The sequence below is a fragment of the Thamnophis sirtalis genome, unplaced genomic scaffold (assembly GCF_051295495.1).
Source record: "Thamnophis sirtalis isolate CommonGarterSnake01/CBP01778 unplaced genomic scaffold, rThaSir2_p1.2 scaffold_6, whole genome shotgun sequence".
NCBI classification, from domain to species: domain Eukaryota; kingdom Metazoa; phylum Chordata; class Lepidosauria; order Squamata; family Natricidae; genus Thamnophis; species Thamnophis sirtalis.
In genome coordinates, this window is record NW_028261386.1 from 129,207,419 (window position 1) to 129,225,955 (window position 18,537).

General features: G+C 41.3%; 1 protein-coding gene across 1 annotated transcript in view; it reads right to left on the reverse strand.

Annotated features, from left to right (window-relative positions):
* The window catches only part of PRIM2 (DNA primase subunit 2), a 106,280-nt gene that overhangs the window by 67,697 nt on the left and 20,046 nt on the right, over positions 1-18,537 (reverse strand). The window contains exon 6 of the mRNA XM_087719168.1: positions 16,769-16,906. Coding sequence (XP_087575294.1) covers positions 16,769-16,906 — 138 coding nt within the window. The remainder of the gene's footprint in view (positions 1-16,768; positions 16,907-18,537) is intronic.

Sequence of the window (18,537 nt, forward strand, 5' to 3'; positions counted from 1 at the left end):
AGTAGGAGAATGAAGGAAGATATCCACAAGGCAAGATCTTAATCTGAAACCTAGCTGATACTTGGCAAAGGACTCCAAACTGAATGGAAAGTCTATTAAGGAAGTAGAAATTTCCAGTACTGTATTCCTCATGTATAGTTCATTTCAATCGTGACCCGTCAAAAGCGCGTTCCACAAAAGCGCGGACGACGAAATCGCGTATGTGACGTCATCACAACGCGACGAAAAAGATCGAAAAATTGAAATAAAAATTAAATTACAGCAAGCCGATTCACATAAAGGTAAGGGTTAGGTTAAGGGTTAGGGTCAGGGTTAGGTTAAGGGTTAGGGTTAGGGTTAGAGCGTTAGCGTTACATTTAGCGTTAGGTTAAGGGTTAGGGTTAGGTTTTTCGTTACGTTAAGGGTTAGGTTTAGGGTTAGGTTTAGGGTTAGGTTAAGGGTTAGGTTTAGGGTTAGGTTTGGGGGGGTTAGGGTAAGGTTTTGGCTTTATTTTTACATTTTTCGATCTTTTTCGTCGCGCTGTGATGACGTCACATACGCGCTTTCGTCGACCGCGATTTTGTCGTCCGCGGTTTTGTGGTGGAACCCATTTCAATTGCCTGCTCAATGGCTCCCTTGTATCTAGTTTTGACTTTGTTTTAGCATGGCCACTTAGCGCATTATATCTCATACAATTCCTTGCAAGGAATAATATTGATGTACTTCATTGTACAGGGACTGAAATTGTTCAGAAATTTTTTAAAAAACGCTGCAAGTGCCTTGAACTTCCACCATGGCCTAACAAATTCTAACGGCTATTTACTACCAGAAACTGAGAGATTAAAAAAAATAATAAATGGCACCACAATAATAGGAAGACATTAAATGAAATTATACTAAAATGAAAGCACTTCTCTATTGCACTTCAGCATGAAGCATCCAGAGGACAAAGTCATTTTAATCATGTTTTATACTGCAGTGTCAAAGTTATTACCTTATAACCTTGTATATGCATATTATAAAAATCATCCATTTATGTTACAGCGAATTACTTTGGGTTAACACTCAGAATTCAGTACCTGAAACAAATCTCAAGTGACAAGACCCTCATTAATCATAATTTTCAGATATTAAAGCCAAAACACAAAGCCTTCTTCTTCACAGTTTGAAGCTTCAGGTGATCAAATATTATTGAACACCATCTGCACAAAATTGCATACCCCTACTCTCAAATCCAAATAGAATTCACTGGCAAAAGCTACAATGATAGATGGTGTTTACAGAGATAAATAGTGGGTAGGTGGGAATGCAAATCCTTGACCAAAAAGCATGGAAGTATTAGTCCATGAGGAAAAAAAATATTAAGCCTTTCAACTTCGAAGCTCTAAGACCAGAGACTCTTAAACTGCTTTGTCTGAGATTTTTGAAATGAAATAGAATGTGTATATTTCCTAATAGCCATTTTATCTTCCCCACTCCGCTCTGAGATCATCATTAAAAAAATCATCTTCTTCAAGTTGTGTTTGAAAACACCTTGTGGTTCTCAGCACAAGAAGCATTCTCTAAATGAGAGATAATGGGCAAATACAAAAATAGTTAACGTATCCTGAGATGCTAGAATTTGTTCAAGGGGTATACAAAATACAATCAAGAGTATTTTGTTGGTGATGGAGGGATATGGCTGCCAATGGCTTCCTTATTTACTGTTACCAAAAAGTTTTCAAGTAGACAAAAGGGTTTCTGTAAAGTAAGACAAAGGACAGATTTTGAAACAAATGATGAATGTGTACAAACTGTTATTGAAATTTGAAACAGAAGAAAAACAAGCAAAAGATAAACATATGTTGGTTATAATACACAGGAAAATATATGGTTGAAAGAATGAAAAAGTATACTATGTTATGATCTTAAAGAGAACTTTTATAAATTATATACTGTTGGTATGTGACACAAGAGTAATTGTTTAGAATGCATAAAGGGACTTCACATTTCTGTTGGAACTATAAACAAGAAGAGTTGTGATCCACAGCTTTTTTGAGCATCAAAAAAAGTGCAAAAAAGTGGATGTGGATATGCAAAAAAGCTAGAAATGTGCAAAAAAAAGAGAGCTAGAAATTGTCTACTTTTTATGATGCTTGGTGGATGTTTAAAAAAGCTGGAACTTTTGCATTTAAATCAGAGGTGGGTTCCTACCAGTTCGCACCAGTTCGGTAGAACCGGTTCGTCAAATCTACCGAACCGGTTAGAAGAGGTTCCACCAGTGGACCCGGAAAGCCGGCCACACCTACAGAAGAGGTTCTAAAAAATTTTGAAACCCACCACACACACACACACACACACACACAGACTCACACAGAGAGAGAAAGAGAAAGAAAGGAAGAAAGAAAGAAATAAAAAAAGAAAAAAGAAAGAAAAAGTGAGAGATGAAAGAAAAAAAGGAAAAAGGGATAGAGACAAAAGGAAGGAAAGAGAGAGAGAGAGAGAGAGAGAGAGAGAGAGAGAGAGAGAGAGAGAGAGAGAGAGAGAGAGAACACATGGCCGGCAAGCCACTCCCACGAAGGAGGCCACACCCACAGAGTAGGTTTGAAAAATTTTTGAAACCCACCACTGATTTAAATCCATATACTGATTCAGAGGTTTTAAAGATTAATATACAATTGAAACTAGAATTCCTCTGCTTGGGACTTATGGACAAACAATTTGAAAAAATACATGGAACTTAGTTGTTGTATATAACCGAAGTGACATTATTGAACGCACAAAGATGGAAAGATTTATCAATACCTTCAATGGAGGAATGCTTAAAGATGATAGAACTTGTTAATATGACCCAACTGACTTGTCTGATTAGAGAAAGAACAAGATCTGTGTTTATTGCTGACTGAAAACTCCTATAAACTTTATACTTTTTGCATAAAACAAAAAAAATGAACTTATAATAGTTAGATAGGATAGATTATAGAAGAAAAAGAGGTGATTTTAAAGAAAGAGGTAAATTTATAGTTGTACTTAAAACTGCTACAAAGATTGGAAGCCACATCTTTTCGTCTTTTTCTTTCTTGCTCTCTCTCTTCAATTTCTTTTCCTTTTTTCTATCTTACTCTACGTTAGTTTGTATGAGCTGTTATCTTTGTTTTTAAGACTTTCAATAAAATTATATTTTGAAAAATCTCTTCCTCCTGGAACTTTTCCTGACAGGGAGGAAGAAAGCAAAGAAGGAAGATCAGATTTAAAGTTTCTAGAAATTGATAACTTTTTCCAGTTGGCTTAAGAAAAATACACTTTAAGACAGGGGTGTCAAACTCAAGGCCCGTGGGGTACTTGGATCTTGGCCGTGGGGGTCGCCCTTGAAACAGTGAAGGACCAGCCCGCAGGGCTTCTGCCAGCAAAAACAGAGCTCGGGAGGGCCTCATGATGCCCTCATGACAGGGGTGGGTTTCTCGCCCCGTTCCAACCGGTTCGGTTGGAATGGGGCCGGCGGCGTCCTCGTGCACGCGCGCAATGCACGCATGCGTACTAGCGTCTGTGCGATGCTCCAGCTGCTCCTGGAGGATTGCGCAGGCGCTGTATGCGTCCTGCGCATGCGTGGAAGCGCAGAACTCATCAAAACCGGGTAAGAAACGCGGGCGGGTGGGTGGACCCTTCGGCGTTCCCGGAAGTTACTTACTTCTGGGTTCGCCAACCAACCGGTTCGCGGGGACCGCCGCGAACCGCCTGAAACCCACCCCCGCCTCACGAGCTCCATTTTCATTGGCAGAACACTTGGGCTACCACAGGTACCCCCGGATATGAGTGATGCCGAGTTGGCCACGCCCACTCTGGCTTCCTGAGGTCAAATACAACCCTGATGTGGCCCTCAATGAAATCAAGTTTGACACTCCTGCTTTAAGTTAAAGTGACTGAGATTCACTGCAATAATAAAGATACCAATCAGAAGAGCTACCAAGTCATTTTCTGAAATATTAGGATATGCTGCTTATGCAAATCTGCTATTACATATATATTTCAGCACATAAAATCTATGAATAACAAATCTTGATGCTGCTGATAGCAAACAGTATCTGTGTAGCTAAATTATGATAGCATATTTGTATTCCATTCATTAGCAATTTACTTGGAGTCTGGCCTATATTGAAAAGTATTAGAAAATAAAATGATCTTGACTTCTGTATGGATTAGTAAACGTAATAATGGATACAGATATACACTACCAGATAATAATAAGACATTAGAAACACATCTAGTTCCTCTGGTAGATATCTGGATTATTTACAATAGATTAATTCAATTTTCAAGGATTTGACAACAGAGGCAATAAAATTACCTGCCTCCTGTTAAGCAGCCCCAAATTATACTGTTGAAAAATAGAAATCAGTTTTGATAAGCAGTCAATTTCTGACTGACAAGACTCTGAGAGCTGTTCAGTTCCGGCACGCAGAACAAATCCCAAGCTTTACAATCTCTTAATTCTAACTAGATATTTTGTACACGTGAATCTTAAAATTTGTTGGAATACTAACTGTCAGCCTCTGCTTTGCTGCTGCTTCGGCTGCCATGAAACGGGGAGGGGGGGGCATGGTATTTGGGAGGGGTTACTAATTGTGCTGGAGGAAGATTCTGGAGCTCAGCTGCTTGTCGGACTACGCATGCGGAGGAGGTTTCCGCCAAGACTAACGGCACCGACATTCCATCTTGGTGATGCCTTTTGAAGTTATCTCACACCTGACATTTGGGAGAATTATGATTGGACTGTAACTGTGATGCCAAGGGGTGGGGAATGGGTTATTCTATATATCAATCGCTTTCGCGCCTAAATAATCAGTCTTCGCTTCGCTATGCCTTTAATCATTTATAATTAGTAAAAGTACACTTGATTTCTACCTACGGAGTCTCGTGGTCTTCTTTCCTAATTACCCAATGAAGAGGTTCTGACACTAACACACCAACCCCACTCTGATTTTAAGGTATTACATCTAATGTTGTAGGATCTTTCCTTGCAACATTTGTTTGCTGTGTGTGTTTGCATGCGTGTCCATGTGTATTTTAATTAATGTTTTCTAACTTGTGCAATGTTTGCTCTTCCTTGAGTTTGTCCTGGCTTTTTGGAAGGGAGTAGTAACATACATATTTCTTTTGACTTTCCTCCAAAAGGTCAGGAAGACGACAAAGAGGACTTGACAACAGGGTGTCCTATCCATGGCTGGGCTTTCTTTGCTATAACCTACTGGTGTTGAGCAAAAGGTTAATGATTATTTTAGTTCAAAAACCCCTATAAAGTTCTGGATAATATATTATTATGAGGCCAAGCGATGCAATAATATTTCTCTTGCCCTGCGATGACTTTTGGCAAGGTGGGGAAAGAAACAGCTTCTTACTTTTAAAACTTTTCTTTCTGTTTGAGAGGTAAAAGACATATTCATCCTGTATCCTTACAACTTGCCGAGGTGGCGCAGTGGTTAAATGGAGAGCCAAGGTGGCGCAGTGGTTAAATGCAGCACTGCAGGCTACTTCAGCTGACTGCAGTTCTGCAGTTCGGCTGTTCAAATCTCACCGTCTCAAGGTTGACTCAGCCTTCAATCCTTCCGAGGTGGGTAAAATGAGGACCCAGATTGTTGTTGGGGGCGATATGCTGACTCTGTAAACCGCTTAGAGAGGGTTGAAAGCCCTATGAAGCGGCATATAAGTCTAACTGCTATTGCTATTGCTACTGCCAATAAATGGTTGACCATTGCCATATTTATTTGGGGCCCTGATTTGTTCTTTCTCTATAATTATCTCTCTAATGCATGGGTGTCAAATTCGCAGCATCCCGTTGCTGTTACGTGATGTATTGTGACATTTTTCCTCTTCGCGGAGCTGGGGTGGGCCTGGTCTGCATGTGACGCATCCAGCCCGCGGGCCACCAGTTTGACACTCCTGCTCTAATGTATCATCTTCAACATGATACAATTTGCAGAACTGGATAATCAGAACTCAAACTTTGCCCTGGCCTCACTCTGAAAAAAAAAAAAGTTCTATGAATTTAGCTGCCTTTAATAAAATCCAACTTCAGATCCATTTATCAAAATTGGTAAAATTGTATTTGATACCTTAGCAGCTGTAGATTGCAAGAGATATACCATACTAAATGCTTTTTGGATTTGGACACCATATTTTTTTTTAAAAAAGGAAATGAAAATGTGTGAGTTTTCTACAATTTTCAAGTACAAAGTTGCCGACGGTTTTGCACAAACCTAAGAAACTATTTCAACGTTCTTATGTTTCCTAGCAACAAATATCTTCTCCATCAGAACAAGACAATTTTGTATACAATCTGTTCATGTTTGGGTGCAACTGTATGTCAAGCAAAGCAAGGTGGACAACGTGACTTTCTGAACAGAAATAATACACATGTGCAAAATGTCTCAATCTCAATATTCTAACCTCATAGAAGACATGCTAAGTTTTCTGAGCATGGAATAAAGTGTTGGGATTTAAAACATCAAATCAAGTTTCACTGTTCTGAGGGGTGCTGCTTTAAGTGTGCCAACTGTTCTGAGCACAGCAGTTTGGCTATACTTTGTAAGAAGTAAATGGACTTTCATTTTCTAGACCTTTTCCAGCCTAGCAGGAAAGCCTGGCCTAGTCCTGATTTTGCTGCTATTAATTTAGGCTGGACGCGTAATAGGGTTGGGGAATGTTAAAGAGGAAAGCAATTAAGACGGACAGTAGATGGCTCACAATTGTACAACTGCTAGCCTATCGGGTAAATTCCTGTTTTGTTTTTTAAAAAAAACAAAGCCTTTGTTAAGTCAAAGTTCAGAGTTTTAAGGGTAGGTGACTTCTAGTAGCGTCTTCCGCTCTTCATTCTGCAGCTAAGCAATGTGAAGGCCATGTATGAAAGTTGTTGTGGCCCAGCAGGAGCCGTTGGAGCTGCCACCAGACTCCGACAGCGAGGGGCCCTATAAGTCAGCTCTGGAGGATGTGGAGGACCCTGGACAGGGTTCCGACTCCGAACAGGGCGCAGAGAGGCTGGTTGGCCACCAGGAGGCGTCTGAGCCTTGGACCAGTGGGGAGGAGACAAGGGAGAGTGATCCAGAAGCCAGGAATGGGTTGTTCCTAGATGCACGCCATCGAAGAGCTACTAGGCATCAGGAACAATTACGCAATTACAGGAGGTAATTGCGCTCAGCTGGTGGTCATTAGGCTCCTCTCCAGACTATAAAAAAGACTGCTTGTGCACACGCCCCTCTTGCAGAAGTCAACGCATTAACTAAAGAGAACTGTTGTAACTAACTTGGCAGGCTGGGTTGCTGCCAAGGTTTGTCTAAGTTGCTGCCAAGGTTTGTCTGAGTTGCTGCCAAGGTCCTTATCTGTTTGTTTGCTTGGCTTTCAGCCACCGAGATTTTGGTCTTGCTATTAAAGTACATTCTAGTTAAGCTTGTCTCGGCTTTCGTTACTGGATGGAGGAGGGGGTCAGAACAGGAAGTGTACCCATAGGTGTGACTAGTTTTGCAAAAGTAATATACCGCTTCTTAAACTCTTGCTTTGTTTGGTTTTACTGGATATGTCCATCCTAAGCTTGATCTCAGCTCTTCTTCTACTGTTAATGTTATTTATGCAATCAAGAACCAGTAGCTTCCTCACTCCCCATTTCTGCTTGCAGACAAAGCCACTCCAATCTGCAAGGAAAAATATCAGTAAGAACAATATACATGCTCTTACGCTTGGCAGGCAAACTGTACCAAAAAAAAGCAGAGCCTGTATGAAACTAGCCAGGGGCATTTTTTAAAAAAATCAGAACAATCAAGAAGCTGCATTGAGATGATGTACTAACTGAAAATAAAATCCAGAACATTCATTGAATATTCTCTTTGGTTATCCAGAGAATATTCTACAGTGACCCAGAAGGTTTATATTAAGAAACTGAAAAAACCTCTGTTTTTTCTGTTATGGTCGACAAACAGGGCTGGAGTTTTTTGTTTGTTTTTTTCATTACAGATGCCAATAATTTAAATCAGGCCTGTCAAACTGGCGGCCTGCAGGCCGGATGCGTCACAGGCAAGCAACGCCCACCCAGCTCCGCAAAGGCAAAAAATGTTGTGATACGTAATGATAGGTTACGTGACGCGATCAGGTTTGACATCCTTGATCTAAATTATCTAAAATAATGTAATGTATTTTTTGGTGAAGGATTTCCTATTGTTTCCTGTTGTGGCCCAGCAGGAGCCGTTGGAGCTGCCACCAGACTCCGACGGCGAGAGGCCCTATGAGTCGACTCTGGAGGATGTGGAGGACTCTGGACAGGGTTCCGACTCCGAGCAGGGCGCAGAGAGGCTGGTTGGCCACCAGGAGACACCTGAGCCTTGGACCAGTGGGGAGGAGACAAGGGAGTGTGATCCTGAAGTCATGCATTGGAGCAGTGGGGAGGAGACAAGGGAGTTGTTCCTGGATGCCTGGCAATGCCGGGCAGATCGATGTAAAGAGCAGCTACACAGTTACCAAAGATAATTGGACCCAGGTGATTGTAATTAGGCTCCTCTCAAGATTGTATTTAAAGAGAGACTGGGAGGAGCCTGGTTTTGCAGGATTCAACGTCATTCCTAACGCTGGAGAAGCTGTTATCTGTCGAAGTCTGAGTTGCTGCCAAGGTTCTTATCTGTTTGTTATGCTTGGCTTTCAGCCACCGAGGTTTTGGTTTCTTGCTAATAAAGTGCTGTGACATTCCAGTTAAGCTTGTATCGGCATTCGTTACTGGATGGAGGAGGGGGTCAGAACAGTTTCCTATGGAAATTTATTTTAATGTTTTAAAAAAGATCTTTTCTAAGCCATATCCTTAGGTCAATTTTTGTAATTTACAAACAAATACCATTTGGTGTATGCCACAACCTCACCTATTCTTACAGCCCTGTCATGATAAACGGGGGCAGTGTTAAATGGTCATAATTCAAGGATTCCTTGTAATAAGTTGAATGCAGTAGGAAGGAACATCTTAAGTAGCATGTATGTTAAAATAAGGTGGGAAAGAGTCAGGAATTAACAAATAAATGTGGATTGAATAGAAAAGCAAGTGGCCAATATGAAAGAATTACATTGAGGTGATTTGTTCATATTGCCAGAAGAAATGAGGATAAAATTATAAAACAAATATATGAAAGCCGACTAAATGGGCTGAAAGGGGGTGGGGGGTATTTTTTGCTCATGCCTATTTCACAGGAATGTTTCCAGATTAGCAATTTGCACTTGGCCCAGCCTAAATAAGGTTCAATGGCATTCAAGGGCAGGGGGAGTTGAACTTTGTTTTCTCGTGCCTACATAACGATTCCAGACTAATTCCCCACTTGACTCCCTCCCTCTGGCTCAGCCAGTCTCCATGACATGATCTTTTTCCTTTTACAGAGATAAACTAAGAAATTAAAACATAGCATAAGTTCCGAATTCTTGTACTTGTTATTCTAGATTATTTCTATGATTCAATGATGTCAAGTCTAATTTATTTTAGTATTATACAACTTAGAATAACATTAAAAACAAAAACCTTAATTAATAAATTTGGAATCCCATACAAAATGCCATTTGTTTCCTGAATAAATGACACAATATTACATTGTTTAATATATTGAAGTGTGGAAATCAGGGTCTTATTTGATTTCTTTCCCTTTTCCGAGAATCACCTTAGTGAGAAAATATGCAGCTTGTAAAATTCATACCTAACAGGCACCAAAAATCTGTTATCAGTTAAGAGACAAAGCCTCCCTAAAAAGATTAACTTTAGCTAACAGTGATTTCTATACATATGCATGTTATAATTGGGTGTTATCAGAGATGGCATAATTAAATTTCTGCTTTGTGGTGGTAGTGAGCGGGGGGGGGGGGGGAACCTGCCATTTCTGGTTCTGTATGTTTAATAAAATCCTTATCATTTAGCAAACATCCAGTCTTTAAGTGGTTTTTGACTGTATTCAGATTTGACTCACATAAAGCAATAAGCTTCATAGAAGCATGAATTGTATTGGCATTCATATGACGTACTTTAATTTTAGAATATCAAATGGCATCAGGAAATAATCTAGCCAAAAAGAATTCCTACGTGCAAAGAAAAAGGAAGTATATTCCCCCTGGAGTGGATTAAAGACTAAATAGCACTAAATTAAATTGAGACATGTAATGTAACAGACTTAATATACAGATGTTAGAGGAAAGTGCATACTTTTGCTCAGGAATATGAGATGGATCCAGAAAAGTTATGTACTTTGACAAGGGTTAAAAATGCAGCCTTTTCTACGTTTTTTAAATAAACAGCTTAGAAGATCTGTTAATTAAAATCATAACCCCTTTTGAATCCGAACCAATTTGGTATAGTGGTTAAGGTGCTGGTCTAGAAATCAGAACACAATGAGTTCTACTGGTTCTGGTTGGTTCACCGACAAAAGGGCGACCGACAAAAGCGCGCCCGACTAAACCATGATGACAAAACCGTGAGTTCTAAACCGCGCCGACAAATGAGCGCTGAAGCGCGCCGACAACAGCGCGCCGACAGAAGCGCGCTCTAAACCTAACCCTAAGCCTAAACCTAAGCCTAAACCTAAGCCTAAACCTAAGCCTAAACCTAACCCTGACCCTAACCCTGACCCTAACCCTAACCCTTACCTTAACTTAAATCGTGCTTCTGTCGGCACGCTGTTGTCGGCACGCTGTTGTCGGTGCGTTGATGACGTCGCGGTTTTGTCGGCGTGCTTTTGTCGTGCGTGCATTTGTCGGATCACGGTCCTGGTTTTGTGTGACTTTGGACCACTTACTCTCTCACAACCCAACCCACTTCCCAGGGTTGTTGTTGTGCGGAAAATAGGGAGCATTAGGTAAGCTGCCTTCAACTAACAAATAAAGACAAGATAAAATAATAATTCTCACCAAAGGAATGGTACTTCCTCTCCCAGAAGTCCTGTACAGATCCTAGATCTATCTCTGGAACCTATCTCTAGTTGTATAGATCTATCTACACATCCTGCATCTATCTTATATCCTAGTGAGGCATCTTGGTAATTCTCTGTCCGCAGGGGTCTCCAACCTTGGCAACTTTATGACTTGTGCACTTCAACTCCCAGAATTCCTCAGCCAGCATGTGCTGGCTGTGGAATTCTGGGAGTTGAAGTCCCCAAGTCATAAAGTTATCAAGGTTGGAGACCCCTGGACCGTTGTACCACCCATTTTCTAGAAAATCTCCTGGAGTTGTTGCCTAGAATGTAACTAGGGGTTTTAGGGGTTTTTCTCCCAGTAGGGGACAAATAAATTCAGCAAGAGGTAAAAATCAAATTTTTTTTTTAATGAACTGAACAAATATAATATAGAAAGCCCAATTTACAAAAAACCGATACAACGTTCCCGGTAGATCAGAAGACACTGTTCATCCACTATAATTAATGACCATGGGAGAACGATGGCTTTCATCTTAAATATCAGCTCCCAAGAAATTAAAAAGCAGAAAAAAATAAACCTTGAACTCAATCTAAATTTACACATAATGCCCTACTTGTACAGAGACGAAAGAATAAGAGAGAATGAGGCTTCTAAAGTATAAAGACAAAAGATATCACAAGAACACAATCTCCAACTAGAGCAGTTATCTCTTCCTTAGAAGTTACTTCAATATAATACTATAACAAAGTTATTGGGGGGGGGCTGGGGGGGGGTTGGCCATGGACCTCTCACTGCTTTGGGGTATACAGTAATCTCAGCTGCTTATCAGAGCAATTGGGCTGAAGATACTCTCCACTTTTTTCCTTAACTCGACACAAAAACCTCTTGCTCCATACCTCCTTCTGCCTCTAGTTTTAAAAGAGCACAGCTTTGTCCCACTCAGAATATGAAACTCTGGTGGAATCTTAGTTTAGTTTAGTTTAGTTGTCTTGTATGCCGCCCACTCCCGAAGGACTCCGGGCGGCTCACAATAAACAAGGGAAGGGGGATAAATAGACAAAAACAACACTTTAAAATACGCAACATTCATAGTTTCCGTGGGGCTGGATGTTTCACAAGCCCCCCGGCCTTCTGGAGCAGCCAAGACTTGGTGGCTTTGCGGAAGGCCGGGAGGGTAGTAAAGGTCCGGATCTCCACGGGGAGAACATTCCAGAGGGCTGGAGCTGCAACAGAGAAGGCTCTCCCCCGGGGAATCGCCAGCCGACATTGGCTGGCCGATGGAATCCGGAGGAGACCTAACCTGTGAGATCTAATCGGTCTATGGGAGGTAATCGGCAGGAGGCGGTCTCTCAGGTACCCAGGTCCGATGCCATGTAGGGCTTTATAGGTAACGACCAGCACCTTGAAGCGGGTCCGGAGACTAATGGGTAGCCAGTGCAGCTCGCGGAGGATAGGTGTGACGTGGGTGTACCTGGGTGCACCCACAATCGCTCGCGCGGCTGCGTTTTGGACTAACTGAAGTCTTCGAACACTCTTCAAGGGCAGCCCCATATAGAGCGCGTTACAGGAATCTCCTGAATATATGCCATAAACCTATGACTGATGCAACCTGATACTGCTTGGCATTTAACTGACAAAGTGTGTGTAGGATTGTGCATGATGAGGGCCCCTATTCACATCATTCCCTCATCTCATTAATAATACAAATTTAACGAACTTGCTCCCACCTTCCATAATTCTGGCCACCTAAAGCTTATTACAGTATGAAGATGTTAATTAAGAGTTTAGAAAGGAGAGATCATTTCCCAATGACAAAGATTTATTCCATCAGCAAGAATAATAGGGTGCTTAATAATAATACTTCAGGTTCAAGATACCACCACCGTTTTTTAATAGTTTCATTTCAAAGTTTTACAAAGCTGGCTGGAACAAAAGTGAACCAGTTGGCATTAAAAGTTATCATAAAAAAATGACCGTGAATATTAAGGCTACCATTCACAGAAGAGCTGTTATAATTCTCTCTATATAAAAGCCTAATACCATTCACTCATCACAAAATCTCCAGAACCGTAAAGCCTACAAACTTGAAATTTGGCACGTATGTCTCTCTTGGCTTCTAGGTACTCACTAAGAAAGGATTTTCCAAAATGACTATCAGATCATTAGTATTTCTTATACAGTAATTAACACACTCTGATGCTAAGGAGTTCTACTCCCCCTCCCCACCTCAAAAGAACTCTGTTCCAACTACCAGTTGCCTCACATTCTGTTACCTCAGTTTAAACTGGCAGACGTTCCACTCCTTCACTCAGTACTAAATGTCAGTACCTCACCAATCTGCCTATGTCTTCTACCTATGGAACTGCTTCCGGACTCAAGGTGGCAGGAGCAATATTCCCTTATGTGTTTCAATCACCGACCACCACTGAGCCAACGGAGTGAATCATATTTGTCCTGCATTGCCCGATCACGTAGTTTCATTACAGACCACGGGTATCCAGCTAGTTATATATAAGAGGCGAGGTGGCGCAGTGGTTAGGGTGCAGTACTGCAGGCCACTTCAGCTGACTGTTATCTGCAGTTCAGCGGTTCTAATCTCACCGGCTCAAGGTTGACTCAGCTTTCCATCCTTCCGAGGTGGGTGAAATGAGGACCCAGACTGTGGGGGCGATATGCTGACTCTGTAAACCGCTTAGAGAGGGCTAAAAGCCCTATGAAGCGGTATATAAGTCTAACTGCTATTGCTATTGCTATAATTATACAGTGTGCAATAAAATGGAAGTATAATAAGTATAATAAATAAGTATAATATGTGCAGTAAAATGGAAGTATAATGGCGTATAATAAGAATAACGAGCTTATTGTAAGTGTGCACAAAAATGAGAAAAATGTTTTGTTCTCAACTTGGAACAAATCATTCTGTTCTAGAAGTTCTTGTCAATCAGTGTTTTGCTGCTGGGGCCCTTCCATTGGTTTGCAACAAGTGAGACCTGAAATGCTTTGAATGTCCCAGGATTTGGATGAAATAAAATCTGGACAGTGAGGGCTACCCTTGAAAAGTGTTCGGAGACTGCAATTAGTCCAGAATGCAGCCGTGCGAGCGATATTGGGTGTACCTAGGTACACCCACGTCACACCGATCCTCCGCGAGCTGCACTGGCTACCTATTGGTCTCCGGACGCAATTCAAGGTGTTGGTCATTACCTTTAAAGCCCTACATGGCTTAGGGCCAGCATACCTCCGAGACCGCCTACTGCCACATTCCTCCCAACAGCCGGTGAGATCCCACAGGGTGGGCCTCCTTCAGATGCCGTCAGCCAGACAATGTCGGCTGGCGGCTCCCCGGAGGAGAGCCTTCTCTGTGGCTGCTCCGACCCTTTGGAACGAGCTACCCCCCAGAAATCCGGACCTTGCCCACTCTCATGGCCTTCAGAAAAGCTGTGAAAACCTGGCTATTCCGGCAGGCCTGGGGCTGTTGACCTCATTGTTGAGGTCCAGCCCCGATCGTAACGAATGTATGTGTGTTGTTTTTAACATGTTTTTATTGTCATTTTTATTATTCCTCTTTCTTCGATGTAAGCCGCCCGGAGTCCTCCGGGATTGGGCGGTCTATAAATCGATTTAATAAATAAATAAATAAATAAATAAATAAATAAATAAATAAATAAATAAATAAATAAATAATAAAGCAAAACCAGTGTGTTGTTGCCCTTTCTTCCCTTAGCAGCTCCCAGTCCAGTCTATCCCATTAACCGTCATCTCCCCAGCACCTTCATTTCCCATTTCTACTCCATTACCAATGGCTTTTTCCATGTTCTTCTCTCCTCCACGCCCTCACTCTTACCTGAATGAAAGCAATGCATTTTGTACTGTACAACATGGCCCTGTATTAAAAATATCAACTGGGCACAGGTCATTCTAAACCAATTGCTCTATCTACAGAATGGTTCGTACATACAGTAGAACCAATAGGAAAGAACACCAATTCGTTGTCAGAAGTTATGATCAATACAGTCCTCAACTTATTACCACAATTGAGCCCCAAAAATTTTCTGCTGTTAAGCGAGACATTTGTTAAGTTAGTTTTGCCCTATTTTACAACCTGTCTTGGCCCAGTCGTTAAGTGAATCCCTACAGTTGTTAAGTTAGTTGCTCGGTTGTTAAATGAATTTGACTTCCTCATTGACTTTGCTTGTCATAAGGTCACAAAAGGGGATCACATGACCTCAGGACACTGTAACCGTCATAAATATGAGTCAGTTGCTAAGTGTCTGAATTTTGATCACATGACCATGGGGATGCTGCAATGGTCGTAAGTGTGAAAAATGGTCATAAGTCATTTTTTTCAATGCCATTGTAACTCGAATTGTCACTAGAGGAACTGTTGTAAATCGAGGACTACCTGCACTTAGCAATAGCAATAGCAGTTAGACTTATATACCGCTTCATAGGGCTTTCAGCCCTCTCTAAGTGGTTTACAGAGTCAGCATATTGCCCCCACAGTCTGGGTCCTCATTTCACCCACCTCGGAAGGATGGAAGGCTGAGTCAACCTTGAGCCGGTGAGATTTGAACCGCCGAACTGCAGATAGCAGTCAGCTGAAGTGGCCTGCAGTTCTGCACCCTAACCACTGCGCCACCTCGGCTCTTATCTCTTAATTGCACAAGACAAAGACAGACTTAACCTTAATTTCAACTGGGAAACTGTGAGCATCCTAGACCAGCTGAGTCCAAAAATGCTTAAAGCAGCCTGGCAGACAAATCAGCCATCAACAGATACACAGAAATAAGCAACATCTACCTACCATTCAAAAGAAACGATCAAAAATCTAAAAAGAAAACAAAAAGACCAAAGCTGCTCCTTGCCAGCAGATACCCAGATAAGCAGAGATTATTACAGGATTAACAACGGACAATCAATCAAACTATGGACAACAGCCTAATCAAAGAACTACCAAAAAATACTCTCTCAAATGTGGACGAAGAAAGCCATTGATTTATAAACAGAGAGCAAACCCCACCCGCTTCTAGCACTGATGATGTTACCTAGTTGGATAATAAAACACCCGCAAGAAAATAAAACCAGTTCAGAAAACATTAAGGATCCCACAATACAGTAAGAAGCTGAGTTCAATGTAGAGATATTTTAGACTGTGATTGTCAAAAAGTTATACCGTGTACGGGCTCTGGGAAGTCGGGGGGAGGGAAGGGAGGTGGGGATCTAGGGGGAGGGGGGGAGGGGGGAAACATAATATGTGTTAAATTCTAAAGTACATGATTGCACCTGTATACTGTGGTTTTTTAATGTTAGTGTTAAAACAGAACAAACCGAATATATTGGAAGGTAATAGAAGTATACCGAAGGGAGGAGCTGAGTGAAAGAAGAAGGAGGGTGGAGAGGGTGAGAGAGAGGAGGAGGAGAAGGAAGGGAGGGAATGGATTAAGAGAGGGAGTGATAGGGTTAGGGTTAGATAGAGGGGGAGGGGAAGTAGGTGTAGAGGGGTATGGGAGAAGGAAGAATGAAAGTTGGAGGGGGTTGAAAGAGGGTGTATGGTGGGTCAAGGTGGTATATTCGGTTTGTATTGTAGGGGGCATTTTCTATATAAGTGAGGGCTGTGTTTATTACTCAATGTTATATGCCCCGGTTATGCACAGTAAACATGTGATTGTATAGAATGAAATGGAAATAAAAATATTATGCAAACAAGGATCCCACAATACAGTAAAACTTTTTCACATGACTATAATTTCTAAGCTTGAAATATTTCAATGCTATAAGATAAATCCACCCAACCAAAACCAGTCTCTTCCTGACTGTATACAAAGCTGATACCTGTGAACAGAAAATAAGTCAGAGTACATAGCAAATTAGGAAGGAAAAAGAAAACACATACCGCCAGAGCTTTCGAGAGTTTGGTTCTGTAACTGTTGAGGACAATGGTAACAAAATCCTGTTGAGGAACATAAGCGTATCCACCAAGCAAGTAAACTTTTCTTACACGAACTAAATCCACCGCATCACAGAAAGGGACCTGTTTAAAAAAAAAAAAGTATGATCTATAAAAGAATAGACTACCATTGCATTTCAATTAATTATATGAAATTCTGTTTAAAACCACAATAAATCATTTTTATCCAGCCTAGGGTTGGATAATCACCTAGCATCAACCAGCCAGTATGTCATTTGCCTTTTTGGAGTATGCGTGATGGATCCTGCAGTCCAAAACATGTGGAGATTTAAAACAAATCAATTTTAAAAATCCAGGAAAGAAAATTTTCATTTCAAACCATGCGATGTGAAAACCACAGTCTAGTTTCCACTGGATATGTCAAAACTAACTTTATCAGCCACGCTACCTGGAAATTCTAGGCACACCAGTCCTGATATGCCCTGATATGTTAGGGAGAACTAAAATAAGAATATCTAGATGTCACAAGCAGAGGTGGGTTCCTACCAGTTCGCACCTATTCGGTAGAACCGGTTCGTCAAATCTACCGAACCGGTTAGAAGAGGTTCCACCAGTGGACCCGGACAGCAGGCAACACCTACAGAAGAGATTCCAAAAAGTTTTGAAACCCCCACCGGCAAGGATCTTGTAACTTGACAGCTTTAAGACTTGCATGCTTCAATGCCAGAGTTTCTGAATAGCTACTTGGACCAACCTAAGTACTAATTCATAATTTCATATCTGGTCACATGGGTGGCAAGCCACTCCCACAAAGGAGGCCACACCCACAGAGTAGGTTCCAACAATTTTTGAAACCCACCACTGGTCACAAGGTACGTATTGTACAACTGCATGAATTTCTATGTAAATTGACATGATTGCAAATTGCTGATTAGGTGCTTTCATTTCACAAAAGACATATATTTAAAACTAAATATGTGGATTAACATGCAAATGCATTGAATGCATGCTGACTCTGTAAACCGCTTAGAGAGGGCTGAAAGCCCTATGAAGCGGTATATAAGTCTAAGTGCTATAAATGGACCGCATTGTTTTAGTACACATTACTTTTGACATTCTCTCCTGAGAGAAATAGAGACTCTGGTTGGGAGATTACATAGCAGTTAGCAGTTAGACTTATATACCGCTTCATAGGGCTTTCAGCCCTCTCTAAGCAGTTTACAGAGTCAGCATATCGCCCCCACAGTCTGGGTCCTCATTTCACCCACCTCGGAAGGATGGAAGGCTGAGTCAACCTTGCGCCGGTGAGATTAGAACCGCCGAACTGCAGATAACAGTCAGCTGAAGTGGCCTGCAGTACTGCACCCTAACCACTGCGCCACCTCGGCTCTATACATATAATGTATATGTACATTATATCTATATATACATATAATGTCTTGGAGGGTAGGATCATATAACAAGAGGGCACATTATCAGTAAAGCTATATACGGGAGCCGAAGTATAAGCAGAAGCGTTTCTGTTATTTTCAGATATTAAAATTATTTCTAAATTATTTCTAGAACTCAGAGCGATCAAGAGTGCTTCCTGAAGTAGGACACATGGCCTTGTTGAATATATTAATTAGCTCTGTGAAGCAGATCTGAAGTAGTACTTGTAAGTTCAAGTTTCAGCAAATGCTTCTTCAGACAAACTCCAGCTTTTTCTTAAACATAAGTTACTTTTCAATAGCCCGACCTTGTACTTTCACCCT